The sequence below is a fragment of the Meles meles genome, chromosome 12 (assembly GCF_922984935.1).
Source record: "Meles meles chromosome 12, mMelMel3.1 paternal haplotype, whole genome shotgun sequence".
Taxonomy (NCBI): Eukaryota; Metazoa; Chordata; class Mammalia; order Carnivora; family Mustelidae; genus Meles; species Meles meles.
The window spans coordinates 77,782,835-77,803,525 of NC_060077.1; the positions used below are offsets into that span (position 1 = coordinate 77,782,835).

At 39.7% G+C, this 20,691-nt stretch overlaps 1 protein-coding gene across 2 annotated transcripts in view; it reads left to right on the top strand.

Annotated features, from left to right (window-relative positions):
• The window catches only part of WDR7 (WD repeat domain 7), a 372,785-nt gene that overhangs the window by 243,427 nt on the left and 108,667 nt on the right, over positions 1-20,691 (top strand). For both annotated transcript variants that reach the window (XM_046025300.1, XM_046025301.1), the window contains one exon: positions 15,256-15,442. In XM_046025300.1, coding sequence (XP_045881256.1) covers positions 15,256-15,442 — 187 coding nt within the window. The remainder of the gene's footprint in view (positions 1-15,255; positions 15,443-20,691) is intronic.

Genomic DNA, 20,691 nt, shown 5'->3' on the forward strand with positions numbered 1-20,691 from the left:
TGAACATATATTTAAGCTAGCATAATTAGATTCTCTTCATAAACTGAAACAGGTCTGATCTTAAGCTCATTTACTGACTTAGAGCAGAATTGATCTTGCTTTCACATTTGATTCACCCTCTATAGATTTTGAGAGGAAGAAAAATAGCATTGCTAACCCAGTTTAACTAGGCCAGAGTTAACAGGGAAAAGGTTAGAAAACCAGTGTTAGAATATTTGTTTGCCTTTCTCTGTCTTCTCGTTATGTGTTAATGTATGCAGATTATTCAGATAAACAATGTCAGTATTCCTTGAGGGGCTCTGCCGGTTAGGCTTTTTACTTCCCATGTATGTTAACATGATTCAGTGCTTTCTCGATCATCATGAAGCCAATTTATGATTTCTGGGATTACCAGGCGAGAAATAATATGGTGTATTTCATTTGCAATATTAAACAAAATCATTTGCAGATATCATCTTAAGTCTGGAATATGGCATAGCCTATTATTTTTAAGTAACTACTGTATAAAGTATAACGAACAGAATAGAGGATTTCATGTCAGGTAAACCCTATTTGGCATTATTCATAGTATGATCTAGAATGAGGTATTTAAGGTTTCTGAGAAGCGGTTTTCCTCATCTTCAAAACTGAAACTAATATATTCCTCCCAGGACTATTTTGAGGATTAAATGAAACCCTAGAAGTAAAGCATTCAAAACAGTACATGCCACCCACCAGGCAACAAATATAATTTTCCTTTTTACCACTTTCTTTCCATTCATTCATTCATTTTATTGTTTTTTCTGAGCGGTAAAATGCTTGATATTATATATATTTAAATTTTTTTTTTTAAGATTTTACTTATTTGAGAGAGAGAGCAGGTATGAGTCAGGGAGGGACAGAGGGAGAGGGAGAAAGAATCTCAAGCAGACTCCCCACTGAGCACAGAGCCCAGTGTCGGGCTCAATCTCCTGACCCCAAGATCATGACTTAAGCCGAAGTGGGACGCTTAACCGACTGAGCCACCCAGGCGCCCCTTGATATTACATATTTTTAATAGGACTAGAGTCACACTAGTTTTCCCCTTTTTCAAAAGTCAGTTTTTGAGGTCTTAGGATAATATACAAATAAATGTCTGTGATTGAGGAAAATAATTATCAGTTTTTGTGTAATTGTGTTCAGGAAGCTGAAGAAGAATTTATTAAGAGCCTACCCCATTTTAGGCTTGATGCATGTTCTGTCATTTAATATTACTGTCAACTCAGGAAATAAGTTCTCCATCTCATTTTATCTCAGATGAGGAAACTAATACCCAGTTCATATTGCCTGAGATCCAGCTTAGCAAATTGCTTAGCAAATTGTGGGTGTAGGATTAGAATTTAGATCACACTTCATAGCTCTATACCATGCTCCATGGATTTTCAGTCACGGGATGTATAGGGGATAGGGTAGGGTGGTGACTATGGTCTCCTGACTGCAAGTGGGAAGGGCAGGGTGTGAAGTGGGTTTAACACATCAAATTATGTTTATGGCATTCTGCTTCCCTCCGATTTTGTTACCCTCATTCCGTCACATTAAGAAATGATTTGGTAATATGTCACATTCTGCAAGTATATTAGGATAGAAAAAAGATTGAACACTATTGTTCTGTGATACACTGCTTAGATATGAAATTATATGAATAATTACAGCTATGGATTTATTGTATGGGTGTAGTCTTAAAAATATTTTGACAACCTTATTTTTCTTTATTGCTCCTAGACAACTTTGAAGTATTTGGGCATTTTTATATGTTCTCTGTCTAATAGAAGAAGTGGATACTGTTAGTGAATAGAAGAAGTGAATACTGTATTTTTTCAGGTGACACTTAGCTGTCAGGGACAATAAAACAACAAAAAATGTATTTCTTTTTTTTTTTTATTTTTAAAGATTTTTATTTATTTATTTGACAGCGAGAGAGAGAGATCACAAGTAGGCAGAGAGGCAGGCAGAGAGAGAGAGAGAGAGGGAAGCAGGCTCCCTGCCGAGCAGAGAGCCCCATGCGGGACTCGATCCCAGGACCCTGAGATCATGACCTGAGCCGAAGACAGCGGCTTAACCCACTGAGCCACCCAGGCTCCCAAAAAATGTATTTCTTATTTTAGTTTGCAGCATTACTTCTTGGTTCATCTTTCATTGAAAATGAAAACTGGTCTGTAGTGCTTTTCAGTCTAAATTTAATTATGTAAAAGAATTAACTAAGGAAAATTAAGCCATATACAGCTGTTTTTGCAAATTCAGTAGAAAGCTGTATTGAGGGCGGAAAATGTTAAAACCATACACTGCCCAATAAGGTATGAGGGAGCTAATTGCTTCCTGTCCCTTTCGAAATTACTCAGCCTGAGAAAAGAGAGCACGTATTGATTTACTGTATAGTAAATGTCCCACGTCTCTCCTCTAACACCCAGACACAGACTGCACATGCATGCATGGAGTAGTGGCTAGGAACTGCATATCTGACCACTCCACCATCAGACTTACGTAACAACAGAATTGGGATGGAACATTTTCTTCCTCTGTAAAAGCAAATAGCATAAAATTATTAAAGTATGCAAAATGAATGGCAGTGTAGTATTTATCTTGAATGTGTAGTTTGCTTTTAACTCAAAGACAAGTTTCCAAAAGGCAAAAAATATGTATTTTCTGATATTATGATCTCAATCTAACCTATTTCAATGCATATATTAGTATCAATTAATACATTTATAGGCATACATAATATTAGAAGCAGTGTCAAAATTTAGTCCACTTGACAATTTTTTTGGAATTTATTATGCAAGTTCACATTGTACTTTCCAATATGGCCTTTTGCTTTATTTCAGTCATGGTCCAGTAATTGAGAGAGTGGACATTTTATTTATACATGTTCTGTTTTAATTCCTGTGTAATTTCTCTCTTCCTACTTGTGATATTGCTGTAAGAATGTAATTTCTTTTTCAGCATGGACTTAGAAATGTTAGTGTTGTTTCAAAGCCACATCATTAAAATTAGTGAGAAGTTAAAAAACCAAACAAAAAAAGCGAAAGATCTTACAGAGCAAACTGTAGGACTGCTCTGAAGGACAATTTGTAATTATTCATGTAAACATAGGTATTTTAGAAGTATAATGACATGTGGGTTTTTTTGGTCTTGAATGTAAATTATTAGCTATGATTTTTAATTGTGATCTTGGTTGCTTTTATAGCTTAGGAGTTCATCTTGTGCTTTATCTTGAAAGGGTCAGGACATCCTTATTTGCAGATTGGAGAGTATTTTGTGATTAGAGTGACTTCCTTTGTCTCATTGGATATTACCTAATATATTGCTAAGTATTTTTTTGTTAAAAAAAAAATATATATATATATATACCCACAAATATTTCTTTGGAAATATATTTGCCTTCTCTGTTGGACATGAATATCTGTTCCTCAAAGAGCACGGAGCTTTGTTGATGGCGGTCTTGTAAGCCTACCAGCGCCCCTTTCATCCCAGAATTTGGTTGCAGGTCTAGCGGAGCCGGCTGCTGTTTACCAGCGAGTTCCCATTAACATAGCCACCACTCCTGGGCTGGATAATGGACTCAAAGGTTAAGAGCAGAGGATCTCAACAGCTCCAATCAGCAGGGCTTTTCCAGGGCTAATTACCTCTTTACTGCGCTGACTCTAATGTGACATGTTTATTGCCTTAACTAACAACTCATTAGCTTAGTTGATGTTTTTGTCAATATTAATTCGTTCATTTAAGCCAAGTCAAAGCTTAAACAAAGATGTCCAGACTGAGAAACGGGTAGCAGAGTGACTTTTGTTTGCTCATCTTTTTTTTTTTTTTTCCCTCCCTTGCTCAACTTCAGTAAAATAAATGTGTAGAAAGGAAACATTTAGAATGCTCGCACTGAGAATGTTAGCATTTGTTTATTTGCTCGCATGTAAAGCAATTCTGAATTTATTTCTCGTAGGGTTACTCTAGTCTTCATCTCACAGTTGACTTAATATTTAGTGTCTGCTAAGGGCAGCTAGCTGTTTCTCATCTTTGATGATCTATCTGTGAAGGGTTAACATTCAGCAGCTCTTTGTTCCAGGTGAATGTTTTACTGTGTTTATTAGAAGAGAGATCAACTAATCGTGCATATGATTTCCATCTCCACTAGACTACTTACAAAATTACATTGAGAGTATGCTGTTATGAAATTATCATGAAGTATTTCAGTTTTCCCATACTTTGTTTAACAGTGGTATTTTGGGGGAAAGGTCAACGTTTTTGATTTCATGTATTTTTTATTTTTATTTAAGATTTTATTTTTTGGACAGAGAGAGAGTACAAGCAGGGGGAGGATGGCAGAGGGAGAGGGAGAAGCAGACTCCCCGCTGAATAGGGAGCCTGTTGCGGGGCTCCATGCCAGGACTCTGGGATCATGACCTGAGCCAAAGGCAGAAGCTTAACAGACTGAGCCACCCAGACGCCCCTACCCTTCTTTAAGATTTTATTTATTTAGATTTCATGTACTTTTTAATAATTAAATTCTAAAACCCATTGAGTATTACCAATGGGCAAAATAACTGAGCATGAGGCTTTGATCAAGCAGTAAGTCAGTAATTTTGGAAAGGTACATCAGCATCTTCAGAATCTATAAACCATCTGGCAAGCCCCTCTCGCAGGATGTTTAATGGTGTACAGATGACCTGGAAGGCTTATGATGCATTCCTGATCAGACATGAATGAAGCTGCCATGTTGGGGGGCTTCATCTCTGGAAAGACCAGTCTCTGCTTTGAAGGCCAGAGACTCACTGTGGTTCGTGGAGGTGATGAGATTCAGAGAAGGCTGTAGAAGATATGTGTGGAACACACTGAGAAATATATGTCGCATTAACCAGACACTCCTATCTGTTTCATCCATCGTACGTATCTGGAGAAGGTAACGTGGACACCGCATAATTATCAGTAGTTATTAAGAAATCACTGTTGTAAGAAAATACAAATGCTCTAATCTACGTAATTGTATACATTCTGTACCACATACTCATGCAGTTTACCTTCCCTGCTTTCTCAACCACCGTCTTTTTCCTGAATCTGCTTCATTCAGGCTTTTCTGACTTTCACTCTACTGAAACCTTTTCCACAAGATAACCAGTGACTTCCGTGTTGCCAAAGCCACTAAGCAAATCTCAGCTCTCGTCTCTCGTCTTGTCTGTCTCTTGATAGCACGTAATTCAGCTATGTTAAGCCAGCACCTCTTCTGGGTTTCTCTGACATTGTCCTTTCCCGTTCCTCCTACCTCATTTGCCACTTGTACTCAGTCTTGGTGTTCCCTCTCTTTCCTTTGTACCTATCCGCATTCCCCAGGCATTACCTCCAGTTCCGGGGCTTCAGTGCGTGTGTACCTGTGTGATTTCTAACTCCTCAATTCCAGCCCTGGTTTCCACACCAGTCTCCAGACTCATTCATCCAGTGGTTTGTCTGAAATCTACCTTCACATGTCTGACATGTGTCTCAAACTGGAAGTGCCTATATTGTTCCTACTTCAAAAACAAATTAAAAAAAAACAAACCACCCCTTCTCTCCTGTTGTTTCTCATTTAATGAGTGTCATCAGCATTCACATAGCTGTTCATGCCCAAATGCCTCGAATCCATTTTGCTTCTCTTTCCATCCTGTGTTTACCTCCAGTCCCTCAGTGAATCCTGTCTGTTCTATCTTCTAATTTTTTTTTAAATCCAGAGTTTACACAGTATGAGAACTGTGTCACTACTGTTTTAGTCCATGCCGTCGTTATCTCTTGCCTGAACCATCTTAAGAACCTCCCAGTTCCCTAATGTGACTCGCTGCCCCCACCTGCCTCAATCTGTTCTGTACGTAGCACCCCGATACTTTCTGGTTGACAGCGGGTCATGTCACTCTCCTCCACATAACTTCCATGAGTTTCTCATAACACTTACAGTCCCACAGGGAAAAGACCTTGTGTGATCCATCCCAAGGTTGACTCTCTGATTTCATGTCCTTTCACCTTGTCCTTCTTCACTGCCATCTAACTGCTCTGGACTTCCTCCTGGCCCTTAGAGATCCCTGCCTACCACAGGGCCTTTGTGCCATCCCCTCCGCCTAGAATGCTTCTCCCACACGTGCTGACATGCCTCTCTTTCCTTTCACTCAGGCCTTTGTTCAGATGTCACCTTCTGTGGAGTCCTTTTCTCACTTTCTAGGCTCTTATCTTGCTTTATTTTTCTTCACAGGACTTCATACTCCTTGACGTATCTATTTGTTCTTTTGGTCCTTCTGACCCAACTGGAATACAAGCTCCGTGAGAGCACAGATCTTGTTGACCCTTGCTTAAAAACAGTGCCTGGGACATAGCAAGCACTAGCGAACATTGCATGAATAGAAGCTTACTCAGCTAGTAGGCGCTAGAGCTAGAACTTGAACCCTGGTGTGTTTTTGCCTGCCACCATTCACCATCCACTCATTCACGCTGTTTAGCCATCTGTACCTTTTGAGAACAAGGCAGAGAAGTATTCTTAATTAAAGATTTTCTAGATTAATGGATTTTTTTTTTTACTTCTTTGATATCATAAACATCCAGTTCTGTTATTTTACTTCTTTATTGCTGACTCTCAGATTGTCCAAAAATCAGCAGTCTTTACATTTCTAAGGCAGAAAAAGACTTTCTGCAATAAATCGTATCATTTTGTTCATAGGAAGGTAAGACTCCCTAATCTTAGTTTGCCATCCAAAATATATCAAATACTAAAAGCCAAAATAATTTTAAGTTTCATGGTATGACACAATTTGAAATTCAGTAGAACTGAAAAAAATGTACTTTGAATCAACAGCATTGGGATTTTAGAGTCTTCTGATTATAGGACAAGAAATAGCAAATTACATTGAAATAGGACTGTTTTGATAAAATGGATAGTAGATTAATGAGTTTTTAAATATTTTTGTTAAACTGGTTTCCTAATTTAAGAGTTACTTCATGCTTTTTATTTAAAAAAGACTTGTTTTTGTGCAATGCACGATGCACACCAGGTTAACAGTTTTTAATAACTGCATTAATACAAGGCATTTGTTATAGAAGTGTTTGTTAATTAGTCCATATCCGTGAATAATGCACACTAGATTGGAGTTATTTTTAATTAAATCAAGTTACTGTATAAAGCAAAGGAACAGAATTCCAGATGGCACTCTGCCATTCTTGTTCTTTGATGGACATGAACAAGTGGGAAAAGGCTTCCTTCACTTGGTTACACTTTGAAATAAGTGGCCAATCATTATTAATTCATTTTGCACTCATTGTAATGGCATAAATCATCATAAATTCATTTGGTTTAAAGTGCATATAATGTGTTCTCCCATGGGAATTTCCTTGTAATTGAACTATTAATTAACGCATTTTTTTAATATGACCTTTTTCCCCCTCCTCTGCTATTCAGAGCCAAGGGTGATTCGTGGCCATTTCTTCATTCATGGTATTTTTTAAGTAAGAGGAAAAAGTTTCTTCTAACTAGGCCCATTGACTGGCCTGACTGGCCTAGGAGGGACCAGAGCTCAAGAAAATGGTTTGTATATTACTTACCAGTGGGACAGCCACAATAATTATGAAGGCTCTCTAAGGGCTCTTTGAAAAATTCTCTGAAATACTATGGCTTTGTAATAATTCCATTAAGCACATTTCATTCTTCCTTGATAAAAATGGCATGACTCCAGCTTCTTTTTTAATTTCTAGTTCTTTAAACTCCTCCCTGTGGCTACTGGTTTTCCGAGAGCATTGGCTGCCCTAAAATCCAGGTTCCCTTGCCTGCAGCAAGGAAGCACTCTGTAACAGAGGTCCCCTGTCCCCTTCTCATGCTCAGTCCTCCCACACTGCCGTCTTCAGTCCCTTCAGTTAGCCAGTGCTGTTTCCTTCTTCATTCAGGGTGTGTTGGTTGCTAGAGGGCTTGTAATAGCTCGTTCTAGAATCTGCCTATGAGGTAACCACAGGACTCCTATAAAGGTCTTCACATGTCAAGGAAGTATGGGGGGGGAAAGTTAGCTTTCCCCCAAAGGAAATAAAAATTACAAACGGAAAACTGGGACAAAAATATCAATTTTACAACTTTTTAAGTGATCCTTTCCTATTTAGTGCTATTTCAGCACAAATAGAAACTACGTAAAGAGATACTACTACACGATTCATGTTCATGTCATGAACATGTTGTGTTAGTAGGATCTGTATATGAAAACCAAGTTTCGATTAGTATTAAAAGTGTTGTATTGGTGTATATAACGGACAGTTGACCCTGTGTGTGTGTGATTAAGTGAATAAAAGCAGTGAACGCAAGGCACCCCTACTGTCAGGTTTAGTCTCTACCCTTGATAGAAATGCAAGAGGAGAAAAAACTCAGATAAGTGTTATTTATTATCATCTGGTGCTTAAAACAACACCCAATGCATATAGAAATATAGAACTATAGTTTCTATAGTTAATGTGTTTTCATAAAATAAGCATTCCATAAATGTAAGGTGCATCAATAAAGGGAATCCACACTTTATGATAAGAATGAAGAAATGCCCAGAAGACAAATTCATTATTACCTAAGTAATAGCGCACACGTGCACGCGCGTGCACGTGTGTGTGTGTGTGCTTGTATGTTAGTCTTTTGAAAGAGCTAGTTGTCATTACCAACCAAATAATACAAAAATGTTTTGAATTGGTGTTTTCTCACTGGTCAGTTCATGACGGGGCAGTATTCACCTTGTCGAAGCAACAAGCTAGTCATGGTAGATTACCGTCAGCTTTTCAATCACTGCTCTCCTAGCTTTCTTTTACCTCTTCTCTCTCCGTCCTTTTCTCATTTTTACTATTTTGCTGTTACAGCAAAGCGTAAACAATTGTCCTGCAGCTTTGCTCTTATGTAGCACTTTTAAAAAAACAGTGCGAATAAAGGTGGAGCACTTTTCCAAAAAACGCTTGAGCTAAAAAGCTTGGGATAAAATAGCACTAAAATATGAACAGTTGTTTTTACTCTTGACTGTGTGACAACAGAATTCAAACAGCCAGAGGTTCTAAGTAAATTGTGACTTATCCAGTCCTGGATTTTAGTGCTTTCTGCTTTTCAAAGCGTTTTGTTTTATTTTGACTTGTTTTGCACTGTTCTGAGCATGTCTGCAGTTTTGGTAGTGTATTCGTACTTGTGGCTGGGCGTGCACGGTGATGCGGTGGTGCGTGTGACCTGCTGGACTCCCACTATGAAGCTGCCAGAGTATCGATAACTTACCTATCTCGTGGGTGAGAAAGACTAGTAATTTGATAAATGGACCTTTAATACGGTGCCAGAATTACTTGAATAACGCTGAATCCTATCCTGTAACAAAGTGAATCAGGAACATCTTGGCATTCTCAAGTAAGAGCCAGGGACCCGTAGTAGAAATCTTAGTTGTGATACTCATGGTGGGAGAAGGTGCCCTCTATTCCCTCTGTATTACTCTGTATCACTCTGTGTACCCCCCGTATTACCATTTACTATAAATGGTAATGGTTTCCAAACTTCAGATATTGTGGGCCAGTAAAATTTCCAAAAATAAAATCTGAGAGTATGGAACAGTGTTTTACATTTTTTATTTTGCTCACAACAGACATTTAAAAAATAGCACTATCTTCATAATTATTTTAAAAAGATTTATTTATTTATTTTAGAGGAAGAGAAAGCACACGCATGTGGGAGTGGGAGGGATAGGGGCAGAGACAGAGCAAACTCCCCACTGAGAGCAGAGCCCTATATGGGGCTGGATCTCCCAACTCTGAGATCTTGACCTGAGCTGAAATCAAGAGTTGGAGTTTAACAGACTGAGCCACCCAGGCATCCCTTTATCGTCATCATTTTTAAAAAACCTTTTGTTCACCAGAAAAGTAGTAAGACTATAAGCACTCCTTTAAATTGAATAAATTTAGCTTTATGAAAAAGACTTACTGCATTGTTTAATTTTTTTGCATTTTTTTTTTTATTTTTGCCATTTCGCCATAGAGCCGTGGAAACGTCCCCACGGGCCAGCGTAGGTTTGTAGGAGACTTTTGGAAATTTGTGATCTGTGTATAACTTTGTTGACTGTGCTGGGCACACACAGGGTAAAGTAATTCTTAGTATTTGCCAAAGCAACAATTATTAAGTGATAACTGAATACAAAGCACGGTGTTAAGCCTTATGCCAAACAGAAGTATTTTCAAAAAATTTCATATGCCCTAGGAAACTTACTCATTTAGCAGATGTGAAAAGGTAATAAAAATAAATAAAATTAGCTTTAAAAGAATGAAATAAATGCCAGAAGATTGTTATTTGAGAAATGTTTGGATAGCGATTGCTGTATTAAAAAAGGATTTCACTCTAAAGTAGGCAGGGAAGATATGGGGGACAGTCTAGATGCGCAGTAGGCCGTTTTGTGACCACAGTGCAACTAAGGTAGAGCCAAGACAACTGCTCTTACTGTGGATCTTACTATGCTTATATTTAGCTGTTGAACCAGTGATGGCAACCTTCTCGTTGTGTAAGAAAAGATGAAGGATATATTTTATTTGATCTTCTGTTTGCAGGAGACACTAGTAACCGCAGTTGAAATCAGGCCTTCATTGAGGAGAAGGAGATTGATCATAAAGGGTATCGTTTTGAATCCGTAGTTGGGTAGAGCGTCAGGAATAAAAGCATGGTCATAAAGATGCAAGTTGTGTTCAGACCTGTACACTGGCCCATTAGACATGTCCTGGGCCACCGAAGCCTGGACTCCTTTCCCAGGCCTGCAGCTAACCACTTGCCTTCTACAGTTCTCGTTTATCTCATCTGAAGCACGGGAATGGATGCTATTTTTCTCAAGTCCTTTCACTTTGAAAATTCTGTGATTCTAATTAATCCGTTTGTCTTGGAATCAGTAGATCAGAATTAAAAGGCAATAGGTCTTACCCCTTTATAATCACAAGACAACCCAAATATTGATCTTCCTAAAATGAAAATCTAATCAAACCTTTCCTTTGCTCGAAACTTCCAGTGGTTCCCGTTGTCACCAGAATAAAGAAACTTCCAGCATGGCAAATGAGGCCCTTTGTGATTGGGCTCTGATACACTGTCCTGCCTCGTGTCTCACTGTTCTGTTTCACCCACCTGTCCTCTTTTCCCCATTGCCCAACACCTCAACCTCTTCCTTTTTCCCCAACAGAATTTCTAGCCATACTGAACTATGTGTAACCCCCTGATATGGCCACTTTCTCATTTCCTGGGCTTTAGACATGCTCTTCTCTCTGTCTGGAATGCATTCTTTCCGCAGTCCTCTCCTTTGAGTAGCTAATTCCTACTCAGTCTTCAGGTTTGGGTATAGAAGTCACCTTTCCCTGGACTCCTTCTCATACTTCTATGACAGGGTTAAGTGCCCTATGAAGTTCTGTCTGTAAACCTTGTGCTTTTAAATATTCTAACACTATTCAGAGTGTATTCAAATTACTTGTATGCTCTACTGTCTCCTGAACTAGAATGCATTTCCTTGAGGGAAAGAACTTAGTCTTCTTTCCTTTTGTTTCTCCAGTACTTAGTATTGTATAGCAACACTCTGTAAGTAGTTAATTGCATGAATCTTTGGATGGATAGGTTGGGACCAAATTGCAGAAGACCTTGAATGAATGTCAGTCCGGTTGAACTTTTAAATACTGCCATTAAAGAGCCTTTTATGAAGGAATCAGTCACGATGGCAGATAACATCATTCTCTGTCTTGCTTATTCAGTGAGGCACTGTGGAATAGTGGGGCATTTACATAAAATAAATACATATTTTAATACAAAATTAGATTTCATCTTATACAGATTAAAATACAACTGTTATTGGGTACCATAGGTTTAAGGAAAATTCTGAGATAAAGTTCATAAAATTGTCATGAGACTTTTCCTGTCAAAAGGGAGGATACGATGGGTATGTGAATTTTAGTTTTTTTTATTACCTTGGTCCGTGTTGCAGAGCAGCTATCTCTTATGGAAACATAAGTCAGATAAACCCCAAAGTAGAGAATATAGTTAAAGTTGAAAAAGGAATTTTAAATTTATCTCTCCCTTTGGATTATCATAATAACCATTTCTTCAAGGCTCAGTCCTTAATATCATCTGCACGAGTCTGTGATTAGGGAGTTTGAAGCCTTAGGTATCCAGAGTATTCCTTCAGAACATCAGGGTCGTATTCCTGGTAGCATTAAAGTTATAAGCATCTTATTAATCAGCCAAGCTAGAAATTAGAATGTTCAACTTGAGAACCCTCTTCTTCTCTTATTTTACATGTTTTGCTTAGGATAAGTTGTCAGAGATGAGTGTGGAATTTGAACATTCTTCTGTCTTTATAATTCCAAAACAGACCAGTGAAAAATAACCCAGACTCTAGTTAGTAGGTTTACAATGTGTGTGTTAAATAGGCCATTTTTCTCTCTGCTTCTCCTGCTGCCCCGTACATGGCCTGCCAGAACTGTGGGGATCTTTGCTTTGTGTTACCCAGAGACTGTGATCTTAGCTAAAGAAGGAGAGATGCTGTAGAAGAATTTTACTTATGAGATCATTGAATGAAACAGAAAGTGATTTAGGAGAGGGGATGTCGGGGCCGTAGGGAACCTGCACTTCCTGCTGGGCTGGGCCTCGGCACTGTGAGGGTAGATCACACTTGGCAGGGGAGAGGCAGGTACCCTGCAGGACCATTGCAAGGCCAGCGGTCTTTTGAAGTATGCTTACTCATTCTTCTTTACTGTCATTTCGTCAGAAGGTAAGTGATCACATCCCCTCTGCAGTCCTTCCTACTTTGTCAGAAAAATGATGAAAAACATCAAGAAACCAGCTACTTAAGGGTTTACTTTGGCTCTCCGGATAAAATTGTCGAGTGTGTAAGGGAGCTGCCTGCAGAGTTCCCGCACAGGGGCTGCGAGAAATCAGCAAGGTCCCTAGGATCGCAGAATGCTCCTGCCCGTACTGAATGCAGAAATAGTGGAGTGCAGTTAAGGAGAGTGATGACTGAAATGCGGTAGAACGTTGTATTGAATGGCAGCCTTCCTGCCCCTTCACAACCCTGCTTCCCAGGGACACACCCTCAGGGAGCCCTGTCCCCTGGGTCACACCTATTGCTGCTTGAGCTCCAGGGTGTCTGCAGAGAGCGGTAGGGGGGCTCTCTCCGTGGCTCTTACAACTTCCTCAAAGGAAAGAATAACAGAAACGTGGTGGGTTTCTTGACATTTTGAAACCTCATTCCGATAAACTGGAGCAGGGAGTGGCATTAGAAATGGACATGCAGGGTCTCCTTGGTGACTCAGTGGGTTAGGCCTCTCCCTTCGGCTCAGGTCATCTCAGGGTCCTGGGATTGAGTACCACATCAGGCTCTCTACTCAGCAGGGAGCCTGCTTCTTTCTCTCTCTCTCTCTCTCTCTCTCTGCCTACTTGTGATCTCTTTCTGTCAAATAAATAAAATCTTTAAAAAAAAAGACACGCAGTCATGGCAGAGATGGTTCCATCGTAGGTCTGTAATGTGTGCAGAGCACTGTGCTCAGTGGTGTAGAAGATGGAAAGTGGCATGAAACATAGTTCCCACCACCACGAGCAATGGGAAATGCGCAGGAAAGGCTTATAATTAAAAATGTCATGCCATAAGGAATGTGCAAGTGCTGCCGGGAAATAGAGAACAGTAGGCCACCTGTTTTGAAGGAGTTTCTATTTTTACGATCCACAAAACTCACTTTTCATATGACATTTACAGGGCTAAGTAGAAGAGTAAAATTTTCAAGTGCATGTATGAATGAAGTCTTGAATTCCAAGCTGTTTCCTCCAGGAGGCTCTCCATGTATATGTACCTTCTCAGTTTACCCCAGCAGTTGTTGACCCAAGAACCGTGGCCTCCTTGAAATTTTTTTGCAGAATTTGATGGATATGTATATGTATTGTATGTAGTTTCCTGGAGAAAAGACTGATGGATTTCAACGGATTCTTCAAGGGTTCTGTGGCAGAAGATATTCTGAACCACGAACAAAGTGCATTTGCAGACTCTTACCTGGGCTCTCATTTAACAATTGGCTAGGACACAAAAATGAGTAAATGCTTTTATCTGTTGAATGCACTCAATTAAAGTTGATATGCCACATTCTTAATTTTGAAAACAGACAAGTTCAAGGCGCTATTCATCACGAGCCCTGAGTGCTGCCTGTGGAGCCGTCTCAGGTGCTGGGCCCGTGGCAGGACACTTGGCATGCATCCGTTCGTTCGGCACTCGTGCTCTGTGCGAGAGACGACTGCTGTTTTCCCCGCTTTAAGACAGGGAAACTGCAGCTCCGGAGTACCTTCTTCAGCCGGCCTCCTGATAAGTTATGAAGCTGTGGTTACTTCCCTATCTTAGTCTAAAACCCGTGTGCCCCTTAACCAGTCTACTGAACTGTTCTGTGATTTGTAAACGGTTTTGTTTCTTCCCTTCGAGAAACAAACAGCCTCTTCTAAATTGCAGTTTGCTCTTCACAATCCCTATTTTCTTTTGTAAATGTCAAAATGCCTTTTGAAATCGATGAGCTTTTACAGCTTAACGGCCATTAGGCTTATGTATACAAATTGTTCGCATTATCTCCAACTTAAAGAAATACGTGTTAATTAAAACTGAGATCATTTCATCAGGTTTAGAAGTGATATCGAACTGTCTTTTAATTTCTTTACCAAACCTGCGTGAAGAATTTACCACATACTTCACACGGTTGTGTTGGATCAGTATAGCGGAGTATGGAGAAACAGAGATGCTTGGAGGGGGAGACTTTTTTTAAAACCACACCTCTACCTTCATCCTTCATCCCTGCTGATAAACATCACCTGTGATGACAAGTGTTACTGAAGGAAGTGTTAGACAGAGGAACTCTGTTAGGTACAGAAGAAAGATGAATACCATATAATGTTATTTGAAACGTTAATTTGAAAATCTCCATTTTGCAGAATGTTGAGTAGGGAGAACCCTTGTTTGGAAGTTAGGATCACTGGTATGTTTTGAAATGATATATACTTAATTATACATAATTCTTCAAAATTAAAACATTTTAGAATATGGTATAAAATATTGTAGCCCAGTGTATCTCTTTTGAGTATGTGGCTGAGCAAACTGTAAACTTGAGATCTTTTATAGTCTTAATGTTGAAAACACCTGTTCCGTTAAAAGAAAATCAAAAGTGGTTTATACTTTGAAAATATCTTCAAAGAGAACATCACAAAAGTAAAATTACTTCATTGCTCTGCCTTTTATTTTGTAATTTCAGGTAAGGCACTGACATTTCTGCTGCTGCAGCCCCCGAGCCCCAAACTTCCTCCACACAGTACGATCCGAAGAACAGCCATCGATCTGATTGGACGTGGTTTCACAGTCTGGGAGCCTTACATGGACGTGTCTGCTGTCCTCATGGGGCTTCTCGAACTCTGTGCTGATGCCGAGAAGCAGCTCGCCAAGTATGTGCTCGATTCCAGTTAATATGCGGGGTTTTGTTTGTGAGTTTTTTTGGTTGGTGATTTGTTTATTTGTGTTCGAGGTCATTGATTGCCCTTGATAGATTGTGTGTTTTTAATTGACACACACAAAAAAAGATAAATGTCTCAATATATGAAATTTTGGATATAGACAAGGAAGGGGAAGTGTACTTCTGTAATTTGCGCACATGTGGGCTTTTGCATTGAGTCAGTGAATGACTGATCTATGACATTGTGCCTTGACATATTACTGTCTAATAAGAGTGTAAACATACCACTTCTAAGGAAAATTATATATATATACTTGCCCAGAAATGTTTTCTTGATAGAATACATGGCCAAATCATTCCTTCATACTCATGGCAATTTTGAAATCCACTTTAATGAGGTTTCATTTGCACACAGTCAGGGACCAGTGGTTGCAGAGATCCAGGGAAGCAATGATGAGAGTAGAGGGAAAGGCAGATCAGTTGAGGGAGCTGCTGAAATGAAGTAAGTGGGAAGCCGTTGGTGGCCAAGTGGCCAAGAATAATGGGAAAGGGATTGGAAGTGGTAATGTTGACTTGAGAACTCAGCCTCTTAATTCCTGGAGGAAAGTTTTTGGTTTTTAATTATTATTTATTTTTATTTTTTTTTAAGATTTTATTTATTTTAGAGAAAGAGAAAACAGGGGAGGAGCAGAGGAAGAGGGTCAAGCAGACTCTTTGGTGAGCACAGATCCTGAGGTGGGGCTCAACATAGGGCTCAATCCCATGACCCCGAGATCATGACTCAGCCAAAACCAAGAGTCAGACACACAACCAACTGAGCCACCTAGGCGCCCTTGTTTTTGTTTTTTTTTAGCATAGCCATCCTCACAGGCATGAATTCCTAGTGCTCAAATCCTTGAACTGGCCCATGATGCCTCTCTTAATGTACATGTTATCACCTCTTTGATTTTCTCAACGAATGGCATTTCATTCTGATCTCTGTTGACCTTGAAAAAACTAGAATTTTCTGCCCTTTTCTTCATGGTTGTCTTTCTCATTTCCCACAGTTCCTGTATGATCTGTTGTGGCTCTAGGCTCAAGAAGTGGAGATCAAAGTAGCTATTAAAAGGCTAGACCAGGATGTTGTGGCTTTGTCTACAGACTGGGCATGCCCAGCCCAAAGTCCCATGATGGACTGGTAGGAGACAGTATTCATTTCCAATTTAGGCAGCTGCCCCCACCCTCCGCCATCATTTTGCCACACATCCTAAACCGCTGTGTCGTTCCCTAGCTGTATGTTCTTCAGCAAATCACTTCATCTCTTACCTCAGTTCCAGTAAGGGTGGTGATGCCATGGTCATTGTTTTAGTGTTCCGCAAGTCAAGAGCTGCTCCGTTCTAGAATGAGTAGTTTGACATAACAGCAGCCGGGATAGTTTTTGGATACACGAGGCCTGGTTCTTGATTGACATTAGGAATTAGGAGGGAACTGGACTCATTGAATTTGAAGCAACAGTAAGAGGCAGCTGGCCTTTGTGCAAAGCCCAGAACGTATTTCCAATCCTTTGCCCTCCTGTTGGCTGCAGCTGCCCTGTATACCTTCCAGTTTGGTTTTGACCTAATTTCATAGCCTATTTTCAAAGCTGATCTAAACATAATTTCAAGAGTATACAGTCTTGTTTTCTTGCTTGGGAGAAGTGGTGGGCTTTATTTTAGGTGTAGTATTTAATATTTTGTTTTATTTTGCTTTTACATGAAGCTTATATCAGCAAACATAAAGATGCAGTGTGTTTTATCTGCATGGAGCATGTCCACAGACACAAATACTTTAGCTCTTCGGTAGCTAATTTAAATCTTGCTATCACATCCTTTTCTGTCATGAAGATTAGTATTACTCTCTATACACAGCTCTAAATAAAGGGACGTATCAGCATGTAGCCTTGAGGAGTCCAATGTAATTTTCATCATGATAAATTGCATAATAAGCAAGAAAATGTTTGCTTATTAATCTATAACAAGATTTAGATTGAAAATGGCCTGTTACATCTATGACACACTTGGTACAGGCTGCAGAAGGGCTGAGATGGGACGAAACGGAGCAGGGCCGTATGCCTCTGACCCTCGTGATGCCTGCCTACTGGCACCCCTCTGTGCCTGACTGACTCTGTGCTCCGTATCCTGGCTTAGCCCTTGCTTCTGACGGCGATGTTAAACTCGCTTTATGAAGAAGCTTCTGTGTTAGGCTTGCGCTGTTCAAAATCTCAGTTCATGTTAATTGAAAAAGAAAAAACCTACACAGTGCTTCCCTCTTTACTCCCATTCTGAGGGAGGGCATTGTTGGGGGGAGCCAGCTCAGGCTGCTCCCTAGTCCTGGAGACACATATGACAGCAGAGTTTCTTTCTTCCCCTCTCTCCCGTATCTTGACGTCCTCTGTCAGATGATTCCTGAGAGGTCTCCTGAGAAACTGTAGATGACTCGATGGAGAAGGCATTTTTCCAGAATTAAAATGCTTTTATTTTAGAAATCAGACTGAGAATTTTACTTCTTTGAAGTCAAAAGAACACCGTTGTTTTCTAATGTTTTCAACTATTTAACCAACCGTTAAACTATGTCTGTTAACTAAGCAAGCTTTTACTGAGTAGTTAATATATAGAAGGAACACTGTTGGGTCTTGTATGTAGTTACTAATTTGCATCAAACACAGATCCTGTCTCCAAGACACTTGCAGTCTGAAGGAAAGACAACGTCTTGCGGGAGGGGTAACCATGGTGCAAAGGGAGGAGGAGAGTAAGAGGCAGGGATGCTCAGAGGATGGGGAGATGAATTACAGCTGGGTGCTCAGAAGGGATGCCGGGACGAGTTGTATTTGCATTCCTCATTTGAATAATTTTGAGGAGAGGCGGAATTACGAGGACATGCAGAAGGACAGAGATGGGAAGGTACAGGCATGCCCAGCAGATGCTGACGAGCTCCTTAAAACACAGGGCGTGTGACTGTACACATTGTTTTTATCTAATTGTAGTCATTCCTTGCAGAACTTCAACTGTGGGGAGTTCCCATCTAAAACTTGAACATAAGTTCCTTCCCAGTTATCTCTGGGCAATAGAATTAGGGCAAAAAAGAGGATTGGTTTCACATTTTATTTTATAAAATGATTATACGCGTGATAATAGAAGGTTATAAAACAAATCTGAAAGAGGTTCTGTCTCTTGTCCACAGAAACACTGATCAGTGAGAAAGGTGGGGTTCAGACCCAGGGCTCCTTGACCCCACGAGCTCTGCTTCTACCGCTGTGCCATCTGCACCCCCAGAGTTAAAGATCCAGGGAATAGAGAACGTGAAACAGGCGATTCAGAGGACATAAAAGCGGTCAACTCAGAATTTTCAGTGCACTTTCAGATCTTAAAAATATACCGAATGAAATAATTTCTATCGAGAATTTTGTACCTTCTTGAAATTAATAACCTATTTAAATATCAGTAATCTCCTTGAGTCTGGGCCATGTATTATGTATTTAGTCATAACACTGTCACATGATTTGCATTCAATAAACATTTAAGTCAAAGAATTTTAGAGACGAAAATCTTCAGCAGCATTCAATCCAGAGCTCTCAATATGCTATTCGATAAAAACAAGATTAAGAGAGATGAAACACCTCGCCTGAGATCTCACCAGAACTAGAAGAGCTACAAGTCTTCTGACTCCCATTTGCCTTCTCCCGTGCCCTTGTAGTCATGCCACCTTTTATGTCACCAGTGACCCACAGGTAGGAGCGCTAAGGAATGTTTAAAGTTAATGATTATGGGCTGCTCATTCATGATAAACTCTAATAGAAAATGCAGGCTGCCCTTCACTGAAATCATAGAGCCATTCCTAACTAATTGTGAGAAAAATAAAAAAACATGCAGTATGGGAGCGCCTGGGTGGCTCAGTGGGTTAAAGCCTCTGCCTTCAGCTCGGGTCATGATCCCAGGGTCCTGGGATCGAGCCCCGCGTAGGGCTCTCTGCTCAGCAGGGAGCCTGCTTCCTCCCCTCTCTCTCTGCCTGCCTCTCTGCCTACTTGTGATCTCTGTCTATCAGATAAATAGATAAAATCTTAAAAAACAAAACAAAACACATGCAGTATTACGTTTTTTATAAATTTATCTTTTTCTAGATCACCATGATTATATATATATATATATATATATGATAAAATGTTAGAAACAGTAGAAAAATCCTACTCTGTAAAAGAACAGAAAAATCCTGTGCTTTTAGAAGGCTAGACTCCATTCTGTACCTGTTGTGGTCTGGGTGTGATTCTGTTTTCCTAGCTCCTGTTGCAGGGCCTTTACTCTGAAAGACAATAGCAGAACCGTGCTGGCCCCCGTTGCTGAAAGCGGGCAGTCTCTCACGCACTGCCAAGATGGAAGGACGTTAATGAATTACCAAAAGCCCATTGCTTTCCTGGAATATTCCTAGCTTACCAAACTTTAAAAGAAAAACATAGTCAAGTAGAAACCACACATGCTTTGATAACATACAGATATGCTCCAAATGTTAGATATATTCTCTTTGAACTATATACAGTTAGAGATAAAGAATTGACATTTTAACTCAAATTTCAATCACAATTTTTATATATGGGTTAGGGGGTAGAGAAAAGAACATATATAAACACTAAGGTATTTTAGGATTTTATATTTAAACTATTTTTCCTATTCACATGATACTTATTTTATTTTTTTATTTTAGAGCGAGAGTGCATGTGTGCCAGTGGTGGGGGAGGGGGAGAGGAAGAGAGAGAATCCCACACAGGCTCCATGACCAGTGTGGAGCCCATCACAGGGTTCAGTCTCAGGATCCCGGGATCGTGACCTGAGCTGAAATCATGAGTTGGACATTTAACCGACTGAGCCACCCAGGCACCCCAATTGTTTCTTTTTAATAGAAAATTTATAATCTGAGGGAACTGTTTAACTAAATTCTGTTAGCATAGTTTTTATATTACAACTCATAGTTGCAAATATATACAACATATAGGAAGCAGGTTAAAAGATAGGCACGTATTGGGAGAATCACCACATTTGTGTTTAGGAGACTAATGCCACCTTTGAGTTATTCAATTAAGGTTTAACATGACAGATAAGAATTGATGATTCCATATTACATTAAAAACACTTGTTAGTACATCTGTCTTTACCAAGAAGAGGTAAGATGGGATGCCCAGTTGTTATGTAATTAAGTATGCATTGTCAAAATAATTTTAGTCTTTGTTTTCAC